Below are 15,148 nucleotides of genomic sequence, written 5' to 3' on the forward strand. Positions count from 1 at the left end.
TCTTTGGGCTGGTAGGAATTCAGGTAAAGATGATTTGAGTGCCTACAAAGGTGCCACTGTGAGGGACCAGTAATAACATAAAAGGCCAACCCCCAACTCTGTTCTCGAGGAACTAGGATATTCTAGTTATTCTAGAATATTCTTTTCTTGTGTAAACTTCGATAATGGCTGCCTAGAGTGGCCTGACAGCGATTCAGGGGCTCTGGTCGGGACTTGGTGGAAAAGTGAGGTGGTTGATTAGCGATGTCTGCCATGGGAATTGGGGCTGAGGGTGACACTCGTACTGAGAAGTGACCTCGGACGTATGATAAACATACTAGATACTAGATACTCAGATACTAAAACCTCATCATTTGTAAAGTATGGACAAGGTGAGCATTTAACTGGAAGGTTAAACTCACAGCACAGGTGGTATTCTCATTACCCTCAGGTGTGCATTCAAGACCTCATCTCTCCCATCAACGTCTCCCTAAATTTCTCTCTCTTGGAAGAAGAAGGGACACCGAGGGACCAAAGGGTGGTAAGAAGAGATCACCGAGGGGGAATAGATAGGGAGCAGGGGACAGTAGAATTGCAGTTTAGCAAGACTGTATTATAAAGGAGTCTTTGGTTTTAAGTAACAGAAACCAAATACAGCTTGTTTCAGCAGAAAGGGAACGTATGGGAGCTTGTATTTGGCAAAGCAAGACTGGGAAGAAGGGAAGGTCTTGAGGGGAAGGAATAGTGGATGGCCTCTTCCGGGCACGGCCCCTTCAGTGAATCTGCTCCAGGTCCCTGCCAAGCTTCAGCGTCAGACCTCACCAGGCTCCTAGCACCGGCTCAACGTGTAAACCCCAGGGAGGACACGCACCCCGCTTAGCCTTATTCGTGGGAGGACAGGGCACCCTAATCCGCCTTCCCGCCCACACATATTCAGTTTCGAGCAGGTAGTTCCCTCAAAGCCAAACTGGAGTGTCCTTGTGTCAAAGAAGAGGAAAACAGTATCTACCCTCTGCTGGACTACATGCTCCCCACCCAGACCAAAGCCAGATTCGTCTCCTCAAATCCTTGACACTCAGCGGGTGGTTTACTTCTGTCTGGAGGCAGCAGGGTCTGGTGGAAAGAGCCAGGCCCGCCAGCCTGAAAATGTGGATTTGTTTTTCTTGGCATGAGCATGTGAGTAGGTTCCGTCCCTTTCTGGGACTGCGTCCCCATCTATAAAAGAAGTCCCGACGTTGTGAGGCCTCTTCCAGAGCTGGAGCGCAGTGGCTGCTAAGTGTACTCTTTCTCATGGCGTTTGGCCGCGTGCGCTGAGCGTGCCCCCACGCATGCTCACTCTCCTGGGATTTGGAGAGAACAGTGACATGCTCATAAAAATTAAAGCCCCCACCCACCGGATGCTCATCATGCACTTAAGGAAAGTTGCTGGAGCACCTGCCTGTGCTAGGCTCTATTCGGGGCACTAGCGCCACTGGAGAAGATAACACACGATCCCTCCCCGGAAGGGGTTCATAGTCTGCTCTGGACGCCAGAGGAGTCAAGTTACAACATGCTGTGATAAGACTGTGGTAAAGTTAGATACAGGGTGGCAGTACAGTCTTATGCCACATGTTTCGGGGATAAGGAAAGTCTTCCCACAAGACAGGACCCTTAAAGTCCCCCGGTAGAAAAGGGAGGGACATTTGGAAAGAAGGCATAGTGTGAGCACAGGCAATAAAGACGTCAGAGCTTGTGGGTGTTGGGAGCACAGCGCATGAGAGAGGGTGGAAGATCACACCCCTTCCCTTTAAGTCTGGTTCCCAAAGGGTGCCTGGGTGGTGCAGTCAGTTAAGCGTCGGACTTCAGCTCAGGTCATGAACTCCCGGTTAGTGAGTTTGAGCCCTGCGTCAGGCTCTGCGCCTGACAGCTTGGAGCCTAGAACCTGTTTTGGATTCTGTGTGTGTGTGTCTGTCTGTCTGTCTGTCTGCTCTTCCCCAACTCATGCTCTGTCTCTCTCAAAAATAAACATTTAACAAAAAAAACCGTAGTTCCTAGAAATCCACCTGATGCTTACCCTTACATCTTATTGGTCAGAAGTTGGTCACAGGGCCACACCTAACTAGAAGGGAGATTAAGAAGTGCAGTCTCCTCTCCAGGTGGCCATATGACCAGATAAAAAGTGGAGACTAAGGACAGGTAGTGAGGAAGGACATATGGAGACAGCCAGCAGCCTCTGCCATTGGCACTATTTTTTTTTCAAGTTTATTTATTTTGAGAGAGTGAGTGAGAGAACTTGAGCACAAGCAGGAGAGGGGCAGAGAGAAGGAGAGACAGAATGCCAAGCAGCTTCCACAACACCAGCCCAGAGTTGATGCAAGGCCTGAACTCATGAACTGGGAGATCATGACCTGAGCCGAAATCAAGAGCCTTACGCTAAACCAACTGCACCACCCAGATGCCCCAATTTTTTTTTTTTTTAAGCCAAGCTATGTGGAGTAGGAACTCAGGGTAAAAAAGAGATCTGAGCTCAGAGTTGACAAGAAAGACTTCCTGGGGGGAGTATCGTTGGTTCTGGATCTTGCAGAATGAGTAGCCTTTGGGTAGGTGGATTGAGGAGAGGCAGGGGAAACAGCATAAGGAAAGGTATAGTGGTACATTCAAGGGAAATGGAGAGATGGGATTAGCTTCTGGTAGAAGGACAGCTGAGCCAGACAGAAACCCAGAATGCCCATTTGGGGACTGGCTGCAGTCTAGTGGGTCGCAGGAATCTGTTGAGGGTAGGCGGGAGCAGTCAGCAGATGCTGCTGGGACTCAGGAGTCTGGTGGTTATTTGGCAGGGGGCCTGGAAGTGGAGGCTGGAGTCCTTCTAGAACATTCAGCTTATAACTCATAAACACTTCTATGACCCCGTTAGCCTCAGGATAAAGTCCCAACTCTCGATCGTGGCTTGCAAGGCCCACGGGAACCTGGACCCTGCTTCTGTCTCTTGCCCCCATCACACAGCACAGCGGGCCCGTTTGCACATTTTCCTGCCGCAGTCACACCCCCCCTGCCTCGGGCCTTTTGTGTTGGGCCATCCTTTCTTGCCCCTCTCCATTCTCTTCGTCTGGCTCTCTCCTGCTCATCCTTTAGATTTCAGTTGAGATCTGTTTCTTCAGGAAGCTTCCCTGATCCCCATGTGGGGGGTAGGATTTGCTTCTACCTGCTCTGAATATACCCTGTACTTGTCCCATAAGACACTTGAAGCTGCCACGTCATTTCTCCCACCAGACAGGGGGCACACACAGTGCAATGTGTCTCTTTTGTCCTTGGGTGTGTACCCGGTGCCCGGAACAGGGCCTGGGCTGGAGCAGAAGCCCTGGAAATGTTGGGCGAAACTGGCCTTGATCTGAGAAGAGATGCAGAGCTTTTCAGAGGGGAGATGGGGTTCGCAGAGGAGAAGCCCAGTAAGAGCCAATCATAGGCAGGCGAGGCCAGGGAAGGAGAGGGGCTGGGAGGAGCTTTGGAGCTGCTTTGTCAAGGCCAAGATCTCCTGTACAGGAGAACGGACACCCTGGGCCTCGGCCTCTCTCGAGGAGCTGCCGCCCGAGGGCCACACAGGTGGCCTTGGGCCGAGTCAGGAGGGTGGGGTCCCCCTGGGACGGATGTTAGCTCCAAGAAGGAGCCAGCCAAGCCAGCGCAGCTGAGCCCCAAGCCCTGAGCCCTCCTTCCAGCCCTCCTTCAAGAGTGCTGCTGTCTCAACTAACCTGTCTTGTCTCCCGGCCCTCCCACCGCTCCGTGCCCAGCAGGGCGAGGACATCCAGCCCATCCTGAGACCCTTACCACACACAGAGACCAAGGAGGTAGGCGGGGACGAGGGGCAGCCGGAGAGGCCAGGGTCCGCCCACACTGGGTCTGGGGCCTGAGCCTCCTGGTCTGTCTTCTTGGCTTTTCAGATCCCTTTCGAGAAGAACTGCGGGGAAGACAAGGAGTGTGAAGCAGACCTGAGGCTGTCCTTCTCCCCTGCAGGGTGAGGCTGCCCGCCCCCGGGCCCTCCTGTTGCAGCTGGTGTTTTCCTGAGGCAGCTCCTGTGTGCTGGGAAGAACAAGGGGCTTCGAGTCAGAAGACCCCTGTCTGTACTCACTAGATCTGTGAGACTAGATCTGGGACTTCGCCCCCTCTCTGAGAAATTCAAGTCCCTTGTTCACTCCAGGCAGGAGGAGATGAGGTCACACCACTGAAAGCCTGTGCACAAGGGCTGACTTTTGTGTATTCATTTTTTCTAGCCTAGCAGATCCATGCGTCCTGAAAGCCCCTGCCTGTGACCCTGCTTCCCTCACCTTGGCCCCTGTAACTTTTCCCTGGTCTCGCCCCCAGATCCAGAGTCCTGCGCCTGACCCCGTCTGCCAGCCTCTCCGTGGGGCTGACACTGAGCAACTTGAGAGAAGACGCTTACTCGGTCCAGCTCAGCCTGAGCTTCCCCCAGGGGCTCTCCTTCCGCAAAGTGGAGATCCTCGAGGTGAGTGCCAAGGACGGGCCTGCCGAGGCCACACTGGTGCCTGCAGCTTCTGCTCTCCTTCAGGAACCTCGAGGGGGGGTGGAGGGGACAAGACAGCCTGAAGAGGTGGGCGGCAGCTGGCATGCAGAAACTTTAGGACCATGTCCAGCTTTTCAGCCTGATGACCACCCTCAGGCTGTGCCTGCAACACAAGGTTGACCCTCTGTGGGCCTCGGATCCTGAAATCAGTGAGACTAGGGACCCCCACAGGCTTAGTGAGGGGGTCACATGGAATGGAGAGTGTGACAGAGGCTTGTGGATCTGGTGACCAAGAAGGTGTGCATAGATATAGTAAACTCAAAGTCCCTCTCTCCTAAAGGTGACCAAAATGTTTTTGCAGGGTGGCCTGGATTGATTCTATTTTATTTTATTTTATTTTATTTTATTTTATTTTATTTTATTTTATTATTTTATCTTTTCTTATCTTATCTTATTTTTGTTTATTTATTTATTTTGAGAGAAGGAGCATGAGCGGGGGAGTGGCAGAGAGAGAGGGAGAGAGGGAATCCCAAGCAGGCTCCACACTGTCAGCACAGAGCCTGACACAGGGCTCGATCTTACAAACCATGACATGACCTCAACTGAAAACAAGAGTTGGGAGCTTAACCGACTGAGCCATCCAGGCACCCCTTCACCTGTATTTAAAAGTTGTTTTAAATCTCACATTTCATGAGTTCAAACTCTGCGACGGGCTCAGCACTGGCAATCAGAGCCTACTTGGGATTCTGTCTCTCCCTTTTTCTCTGCCCCTTCCCTGCTCATACTGTCTCTGTCTCTCCCAAAATAAATAAGTAAACTTTAAAAAATTTTTAAGCTGTTTTAAATTTTTTTAATGTTTTTTATTTATTTTTGAGAGTCAGAGAGAGACAGCACTAGCAGGGGAGGGTCAGAGAGAGAGATACAGAATCCGAAGACAGGCTCCAGGCTCTGAGCTAGGTGTCAGCCCAGAGCTCGATGCAGTGCTCAAACCCACAAACTGTGAGATCATGACCTGAGCCAAAGTCGGACGCTTAACCGACTGAGCCACCCAGGTGCTCCAAAGTTGTTTTAATACAACTTTATTTTTAAATTGTTATTACATAAATAATACATGATCACCACAGAAAGTTGGAAATCACATAGGAGTTTAGAGAAGATAATCACCTCTTCTATAACTCAGCAGTCACTACTTTTAATATTTGGATGTTTATCCTTCTGTGTATCTCTACACATACGTACAAATTACATTGTATATTTATTCATTCTATATTTGTTTTAAATAATTGGCATTTTGTTCTCCATATGGTTATTTTTCTCTGTTTTTTAAAAAATTATCATGGTAAAATATATGTAATAGAAAAGTTACCATTTTTAAGCCTTTTTTAAGCATACAGTTCAGTGGCATTAAGTACAATGTTGTACAATCCATCACCAATTTGCAGAACTTTTCTGTCATCTCAAACCACGTCCCGTTTTTATGAATTTGCCTATTCTAGATTTTTCACGGAAGTGGAATCGTACAGTATTGTCCTTTTGTGTCTGTCTTCTTCGCTTAGCATAGTGCTTGTGAGTTTCATCCATATGACAGCATGTGTGAATTTCCTTTCTTTTTAGGACTCAATAGTATCCCATCGTATGGATCGACCATATTTTGTTTATCTGGTCATCTGTCAATGGACATTTGAATTATTCTTTATACAGTCACATTAAATGCTTCCGTAAGAGGCATCTGGTAGAGTGATTAAGAACTTGAGATCTGGAATCAAACAGACCTGTGTTCAGATTTCTTCTAGATCCTGCCAGATTACCCTGGGGTGGGACTTGGGGAAGTCACTGAACTTCCCAAGCCTCTATCTCCCTGTCTAATTCCATTCCCAACTTGAGGCTGAAATCTGTCCTTATAGATGATGAAAATGACTGGTTTTAGGCTGCTTAGCCCAGAAGCAAGCTCATTTTTAAAACGATTGCTGACAGGGCTCCTGGGAGGCTCAGTCGGTTAAGCATCTGACTCTTGATTTCAGCTCAGGTCATGATCTCACGGTTCATGAGTCAGAGCCTCGTTTCAGGCTCTACACTGCCAGCACAGAGTTTCTCTCTGCCTCTCTCTCTCTCTACCCCTTCCCCACTTACTCTTCTCTCAAAATAAAGAAATAAACACTTAAAAACTAAATAAACAATGGTTGCTGACCATATAGACGTAGTAGCATGTTAACAATCTCACTGTTATTGTACAACACATGGAACCATTCCTGTCTCTTTGAACTGTTTGATCCCTTCTAGTTTTTCACGATTATAAATACTGTTGCAGTGAACATCTTTGAGCTAAACTTTGGCTCCGCCTCTCTAAGAATGTGCCCTGGCAGGGATACAGCTGGGGAACGTGGCCCCAGAGTGTTGGTGGCCTCTGGGAACCTTAGTCTGGCCCACTAAGAAGTTTGTTCTTTCTCTTTTCATGCCCAGCCCCACAGCCAGATGCCTGTGAGCTGCGAGGAGCTTCCTGAGGAATCCAAGGTTCCGACCAGGACCCTCTCCTGCAAAGTGAGCCCTCCAATCTTTAAAGCGGGCAGCTTGGTGAGTGCTTTACGCCCCTAGGAACCGAGCCACCAAGGGGCTATGAGCTCACGTGCGGAAGGAAGGGTGCAGGTGATGGTAAAGAAGGGCTCACCAAGCCTCTGACCCCAAAGGGAATGACAGCCTGGACTTTGGAATCAGACAAACCTTACGCGTGGGACTTAACCATTTGGGACTTCGTATCTCCTCATCTGTGCAGTGGGGATGAAACACCTATTTTCAGGGATAAGCAACAGTGGCCTCTGTTATTATAGCAGTTGGGCATGCGGGCCATGAGGTGCTTCATTCCCCTCTCCTCCCCTCCCAGGTCACCATCCAGGTGATGTTCCACACGCTGCTGAACAGCTCCTGGGGGGACTTCGTCGAGCTGCGCGCCAGTGTGAGCTGGTGAGCAGCCCCCCGGCAGGCCCCCACCAGCGTACCTGCCCTGCTCTCAGACTGCCGCCTGGCCCTGGCCAAGCCCTTCTCCTAACACTGCCTTCTGCCTTGCCCCAACGCAGTCAAAATGAAGACCCGGACCTCTTGAAGGACAACTCCGCCACCACCAGCATCCCGGTCCTGTACCCCATCAACATCCTCACCAAGGAGTAAGTCCTGAGAAGCCAGTCAGTGCTGTCCTCCATCCTCGGCCTCCCCACCTGGCCTCCCCGGGCCCCCCCACCAAGCCTTCTCCTTTTGTAGGCCCCCCCCCCAAGGAGTAATTAGAACTGATTCCAGCCACACCCCAGTGGTTTTCAACACCCAGAAGAGTGGAGGCTTTTTAAGAGTCCTGAGTCAGATCAGCAGTTTACTGGTGGGAAAAAAGGCACCGCGAATGCTGACCTTACGTCGGATGCTGTGCCGACCACACTGCGCAGCTGGGGCTTCCCCTGAGCTTTCAGCATGTGAGGCAGCTGTGCGTTTCCATTTCACTGATGAACAGACAGGCTCAGAGAAGGGAGGAGCTCATTCAGAGTTGTAAAGCTAGGAAGCACTGATGCCAGCCCCTCAACTTGGATCTGTCCGACTCCAAAACCATGTGCTGGATGCCCTCCCATCCTGTGGGCCAGACATGCTGGAAGAGACTAGGAAAAAGTTGTTTACGGTGGCTCTTTCCCACCCCAACTCGTAGTCAGGTAGGAGAGGCCAGCCTCGTGCGCACACAGAATCAGCACATCTCAGAAGGTTATAGCAAGAGGGACCCGTGGGGACCACTAGTTGGATTTTCTCATTTACAGAAAAGAGGACGAAGCCAGAGGAGCAGAGTAACTTTCTCAGGTTGGCTCAGTGAGAAGGACAGAGACAGGGATTGAGCCAAGGTGTCTGGGGCTTTTGAACATAAACGCCAAATACGATGATATTGTCTGAATTGTCGTATGAAATTAGCGCTGGGAAATATGATGCACGTTGAGGAGAAATGAGAGGGTTCATGGAGGAGGTAGGGGCTTGAACTGGGGTCTGGAGAGTGAGGGGATCAGATAAGGGCCAAAGAGGAGGCAGGATAGCCTCAGCGGGGAGAATAGCCCAGGCACAGGGAGCGGCAAGTAATGGGCTGGATTTGAAGAGTAGGGAGTGTGCAGGCCCAGGGGACGGTGTGTGTGGAGCCCGGTGAGCAGGCAGGCTGGGAGGTGGACAGGCCTGGACATGGGGCGCTTTGGACCTGACCCTCATGGGCAGCAGGGAGCCACTGGCGAATTCTGAGTAGGTGGGCAGCAGGATCAGACAGTGACATAGGTCACTGAAAGGATGGGGTGGAGAGGAAGGCAGAAGCTGTGCTGTTATGCAGGAGATGAAGAACCCAGAGGACAGTGGAGACCCTCGTGGGAGGGGAAGGACCCCGTGGAACAAGGAGAACACAGTTCCAAAGGCACATTCACCCGGGCTCCAGCCCTAGCCCGCCACCATGTTGGCCTATGTGATCGTGCCTATGTGATCGCTAGCCCAGGACCTGGCAACTCAGAGGTTTTTCCTGGCCCCGGGCCCCTGCTTTTCTGGAAACTGGGCTTTTATCTTCTCCACTTTCTATTTCTGCTCTTCTCTCTCCACAGCAAGGAAAACTCCACACTGTATGTCAGCTTCACCCCCAAGGGTCCCAAGATCCACCATGTCAAACACATCTACCAGGTATGAGCCCCCATGAGAAAAGGCTCTTCTGGGTCACACATTTGTCAGCCCCGTCCTGAGGACCGAGGCTGCAGAGAACCCCCGGACACGGACCCGTCCTCAGCAAATCCAGAGCCTTCCACCTCATCCTACGATCCTTTCCGTAGAGCCTCACACCTCCACTCAGATGCTTCCAGCAGCAGCACACTCAGCAGGTCTTTTCCACCACTGGATGGATGGTCTGTGGGATCGCAGCCTTTGGGAGAAGCACTCTGAAGGAGAAAATCTAATTAATGACCCACTGTTCTAGTTTAGGTACTTTGCTAGGTGCTGGGGCAGCAGTAATTAATCAGGGCCCCAAGTTCTGTGCCTGGTGCTATATATATGCAACCCCACCCCGTGATTCTCACACCAACCCGTGAGCCCCACAGGGTAGAGGACAAGCCACTGGCATCTTACAGATGAGAAATCCACAGCACAAAGAGAGGTCGAGTAACTTGCCAGATTACACAGCTAATAAGGAAGAAAGGTCAGAGTCAAGCACATACTGGAAAGCCCCCATCCATGTGTTTAACCTCTAAGTTAATGATGTGTCACTTCTCATGCCATATGCTTGGTGCTGTGTAGTGTCTTAGCTATGGGAACAAAGAAGAGGGAAGCCAGCCCTGAGTCTAAAGCTTGAGGAGTCTAAGTCTTTCCTAGAGGTAACCTCTGAGAGAAGAGCAGAAATTGACCAAGCCAAGAGCATTCTTGTTTTCCTGGGGAGGAAACGGAGGCCCCAAAGAGAAACTATCTCACCCAAGGCCGCACTGGTATCAAGGCAGACTGGGGCAGGATCTCAGCAGGAAAGTGACCCCAGGCAGGTAGCCCCTTTAAAACAGAGGCTGCAGTCACTTCACCTGGGTATGACGATGGAGGAGAGTCCGATGGCCATTTGCATTGAGAATGACCAGTTGAGTTGGTTTCTTTTTTTTTTTTAATATTTTTATTTATTTCTAGGAGAGAGAGAGCGTGAGCAGGGGAGGGTCAGAGAGAGAGGGAGACACAGACTCTGAAATAGGCTCCAGGCTCTGAGCTCGCAGTCAGCACAGAGCCCGACGCGGGGCTCGAACCCACGAACCGCGAGATCATGACCTAAGCGAAAGTCGGACGCTTAACCGACTAAGCCACCCAGGAGCCCCCAGTTGAGTTGGTTTCTAGTGCTCTTCACTGGGATGGCTCTGGGTCCCCTAAGGAGGTTGGCAGACCAATCCTTCTACCACCAGAATAGTGGAAAAGACTTGGACAGGCTTGGATCCAACCCCAACTCTACTGCTCGAGCTCTGTGTGACCTTGGGCCAAGGGCTTGACTGTCCATGCCTCAGCTCCCCACTGTGACAAATGGCGTTTGGAATGAGAACTTCCACGTGTCGTGAGGTTTAAATGGGTTACTTACTCCCCACGGAGTGCTTGGCGTGGTGCCCAGCAAGTGGAGGTTGTTAGTGGCTGAGGCAGGTGTTGGGCTGCGGCCTTGACATTCCCCAGCTCCTGTGGAAGCCTGCTTCCACTTTTGTGCCATGCCACAGGGAGCCCGCTCAAACCCTTTGAGCTCCCCTCACACATATACACACCCCATCTCTCTCTCTTGGGGTAGTCACCAGGGCTGGACGCCTCTGTCCACCTCCCCTCCCTCCAAGCATCTTCACCTATGCTTTTGGTTTCCTGCCGCCTGACCCACCACGCAGCCAAGCCACTCTTGCCATTCTTGCTAAAGCCCCTAGTGATCTCTGTTTTAACTAAACCCAACATGGCATGGGACACTGGTGATCATTCCCTCTTTGTTTCTTACTTACTATTTATTTCTTTTTGAGAGAGAGGGAGAGAGTGCAAGGGAGGGGCGGAGAAAGAGAGAATCCCAAGCAGACTCTGCCCTGACAGCAGAGAGCCCAATGCGAGGCTCAAACTCACAAACTATGAGATCATGACTTAAGCCAAAGTCAGAGGCTTAATCAACTAAGCCACCCAGGCGCCCCTGCAATCATATTCTCTTGCCTGAAGCTGTCCCATTAGACCCTTTTTTGCCACAAGGAGGTCAGCTCATGTTTACTGTAAGCTCGAGAGGCGTCGTAATCCAGTGAGAGCCTGACCGCTGGGCCACGGGGTCTTCTTCCTCATGGTCGCCCTCTCCTCTGACTGGTTAGGCACATAGGCTTCAGCCAGACCTGAAGTCTTTTTGAAGCTCTGCTGTGTAAAGCTGTGTGGCCTTGGGCAGTTTAATTAACCTCTCTGAGTGTCAGTTTTTCAGTCTGTAAAATGGGAATGAAAATAGCATCTACTTTATGGGGTTGTTATGAAAAGCAAAGAAGAAAGTGCTCTGCATAGCACTTGACACATAAGGGCTCAGTCTACGGTAGCTACTTTCAGCACTGTTGTATCACCGTCATCCAAGGAAGGTGATAGAGCATGGCGGTTCCAGTCTCTGGAGTCCCAGCCTAGGCTAAAATGCCAGCTCTGGGGCGCCTGGGTGGCTTAGTCGGTTAAGCTTCCGACTTTCCCTTAGGTCATGATCTCGTGGTTCGTGGGTTCAAGCCCCGCGTCGGGCTCTGTGCTGACTGCCAGCTCGGAGCCTGGAGCCTGTTTCAGTCTGTGACTCCCTCTCTCTCTGACCCTCCCCTGCTCATGCTGTCTCTCCCTCTCTCTCTCTCTCTCTCTCCTAGAAATAAATAAAACATTAAAAAAAATTTTTTTTAAATAAATAAATAAAATGCCAGCTCTGCTACTTAATAGCTTCAGACAAATCAATCTCTCTGAACCTCAGTCCTCCCATCTGTGAAATGAGGATGACAGTACTGGCCACCACACAGAAAGACCGAGAGAATTAAATGAGTTTTTGCATTCAGTGAGAAGCACATGAGACCTAGCATGCCGAGTGTTCAGCAAATGGTGATTGTCCTTTTTTTTTTTTAAGTTTATTTATTTTGAGAGAGTGTGTGTGGGCGTGAGCAGGGGCGAGGGGCAGAGACAAGGGGAGGGAGAGAAACCCAAGCAGGCTCTGCACTGACAGTGCAGACAGTGCAACGCGGGGCTCGAACCCATAACCCGTGAGACCACAACCACAGCCAAAAACCAAGAGTCAGACGCTCCACCGACTGAGCCACCTAGGCACCCTTCACCCGCTTTTAAAGAGTACGGTTCAGTGGCTCTTAGTATATCCATAAAGTTGTGTGATCATCACCACTATATAATATTAGAAGATTTTCATTTTTCCAAAGAAGCCCTGTACCCATTTGCAGTCACTCTCCCCACCCCCCTCCCCCAGCTCCCAGCAACCACAACTTTAGTCTCTGTCCATAGATTGGCCTGTTCCGGATATTATGTAGAGGAAGAATCCCACAGTATGTGGTCTGTTGTGACTGGCTTCTTTCAGTTAGTAGTGTTTTCAAGGTACATCTACATTGGACCGTGTGTCAGTACTTCATTCATTTTTTTTAAAATATTTTTATTTCTTTCTAGGAGAGAGAGACAGCGTGAGCAAGGGAGGGTCAGAGAGAGAGGGAGACACAGACTCTGAAATAGGCTCCAGGCTCTGAGCTGTCAGCATAGAGCCCGACGTGGGGCTCGAACCCACGAACCGTGAGATCATGACCTGCACTGAAGTCGGGTGCTTAACCAACTGAGCCACCCAGGCGCCCCGGAAATGTTTCTTAAACCAAGGCCCTTGCCAAAAGGAGGCTTTCCCAACCCGCATCGTGCAAATAATTTTTGCATCTGTCCTTGCTAAACGTCATTCATTCAAAAACGACTTTTTTGGAGGCCTGCTATGCTGGGTAGGGTGTCAAGCAGTAGGGAATTGCAAGCGAAATTAGCCACAAACTACCCTCAGGAAGCACTCAGTCTAGTGGAGATAACACACAAGCAGATACATTGCCATCCTGCAGGGGGTGTGGAGTGCTGTGGGAACACAGAAGGGGAGCCGCCCTGCCCTTGGGGAGTCAGCCAGACCTTCAGAAATGGTATTTGAGGGGCGCCTGGGTGGCTCAGTTGGTTAAACGTCTGACTTCGGCTCAGGTCATGATCTCACGGTTCGTGGGTTTGAGCCCCACGTCGGGTTCTGTGCTGACAGCTCAGAGCCTGGAGCCTGCTTCGGATTCTGTGTCTCCCTCTCTCTCTGATCCTCCCCTGCTCACGCTGTCTCTATCTCTCTCTCAAATATAAACTATAAAAATTTTTTTTAAATAAATAAATAAAATGCCAGCTCTGCTACTTAATAGCTTCAGACAAATCAATCTCTCTGAACCTCAGTCCTCCCATCTGTGAAATGAGGATGACAGTACTGGCCACCACACAGAAAGACCGAGAGAATTAAATGAGTTTTTGCATTCAGTGAGAAGCACATGAGACCTAGCATGCCGAGTGTTCAGCAAATGGTGATTGTCCTTTTTTTTTTTTAAGTTTATTTATTTTGAGAGAGTGTGTGTGGGCGTGAGCAGGGGCGAGGGGCAGAGACAAGGGGAGGGAGAGAAACCCAAGCAGGCTCTGCACTGACAGTGCAGACAGTGCAACGCGGGGCTCGAACCCACGAACCGCGAGATCATGACCTAAGCGAAAGTCGGACGCTTAACCGACTAAGCCACCCAGGAGCCCCCAGTTGAGTTGGTTTCTAGTGCTCTTCACTGGGATGGCTCTGGGTCCCCTAAGGAGGTTGGCAGACCAATCCTTCTACCACCAGAATAGTGGAAAAGACTTGGACAGGCTTGGATCCAACCCCAACTCTACTGCTCGAGCTCTGTGTGACCTTGGGCCAAGGGCTTGACTGTCCATGCCTCAGCTCCCCACTGTGACAAATGGCGTTTGGAATGAGAACTTCCACGTGTCGTGAGGTTTAAATGGGTTACTTACTCCCCACGGAGTGCTTGGCGTGGTGCCCAGCAAGTGGAGGTTGTTAGTGGCTGAGGCAGGTGTTGGGCTGCGGCCTTGACATTCCCCAGCTCCTGTGGAAGCCTGCTTCCACTTTTGTGCCATGCCACAGGGAGCCCGCTCAAACCCTTTGAGCTCCCCTCACACATATACACACCCCATCTCTCTCTCTTGGGGTAGTCACCAGGGCTGGACGCCTCTGTCCACCTCCCCTCCCTCCAAGCATCTTCACCTATGCTTTTGGTTTCCTGCCGCCTGACCCACCACGCAGCCAAGCCACTCTTGCCATTCTTGCTAAAGCCCCTAGTGATCTCTGTTTTAACTAAACCCAACATGGCATGGGACACTGGTGATCATTCCCTCTTTGTTTCTTACTTACTATTTATTTCTTTTTGAGAGAGAGGGAGAGAGTGCAAGGGAGGGGCGGAGAAAGAGAGAATCCCAAGCAGACTCTGCCCTGACAGCAGAGAGCCCAATGCGAGGCTCAAACTCACAAACTATGAGATCATGACTTAAGCCAAAGTCAGAGGCTTAATCAACTAAGCCACCCAGGCGCCCCTGCAATCATATTCTCTTGCCTGAAGCTGTCCCATTAGACCCTTTTTTGCCACAAGGAGGTCAGCTCATGTTTACTGTAAGCTCGAGAGGCGTCGTAATCCAGTGAGAGCCTGACCGCTGGGCCACGGGGTCTTCTTCCTCATGGTCGCCCTCTCCTCTGACTGGTTAGGCACATAGGCTTCAGCCAGACCTGAAGTCTTTTTGAAGCTCTGCTGTGTAAAGCTGTGTGGCCTTGGGCAGTTTAATTAACCTCTCTGAGTGTCAGTTTTTCAGTCTGTAAAATGGGAATGAAAATAGCATCTACTTTATGGGGTTGTTATGAAAAGCAAAGAAGAAAGTGCTCTGCATAGCACTTGACACATAAGGGCTCAGTCTACGGTAGCTACTTTCAGCACTGTTGTATCACCGTCATCCAAGGAAGGTGATAGAGCATGGCGGTTCCAGTCTCTGGAGTCCCAGCCTAGGCTAAAATGCCAGCTCTGGGGCGCCTGGGTGGCTTAGTCGGTTAAGCTTCCGACTTTCCCTTAGGTCATGATCTCGTGGTTCGTGGGTTCGAGCCCCGCGTCG

General features: G+C 50.6%; 1 protein-coding gene across 3 annotated transcripts in view; it reads left to right on the forward strand.

The window, feature by feature from the left end:
* The window catches only part of ITGAL (integrin subunit alpha L), a 48,567-nt gene that overhangs the window by 26,454 nt on the left and 6,965 nt on the right, over positions 1-15,148 (forward strand). For 2 of the 3 annotated variants that reach the window (XM_039247801.1, XM_039247803.1), the window contains 8 exons: positions 431-520; positions 3,744-3,800; positions 3,894-3,967; positions 4,315-4,456; positions 6,935-7,045; positions 7,353-7,432; positions 7,546-7,632; positions 9,073-9,148. In XM_039247801.1, the coding sequence (XP_039103732.1) occupies positions 431-520; positions 3,744-3,800; positions 3,894-3,967; positions 4,315-4,456; positions 6,935-7,045; positions 7,353-7,432; positions 7,546-7,632; positions 9,073-9,148 (717 nt within the window). The remainder of the gene's footprint in view (positions 1-430; positions 521-3,743; positions 3,801-3,893; positions 3,968-4,314; positions 4,457-6,934; positions 7,046-7,352; positions 7,433-7,545; positions 7,633-9,072; positions 9,149-15,148) is intronic. The other variant, XM_039247802.1, reaches the window with a different exon arrangement.

Source organism: Hyaena hyaena, unplaced genomic scaffold (assembly GCF_003009895.1).
Source record: "Hyaena hyaena isolate Hyena2069 unplaced genomic scaffold, ASM300989v1 scaffold_306, whole genome shotgun sequence".
NCBI classification, from domain to species: domain Eukaryota; kingdom Metazoa; phylum Chordata; class Mammalia; order Carnivora; family Hyaenidae; genus Hyaena; species Hyaena hyaena.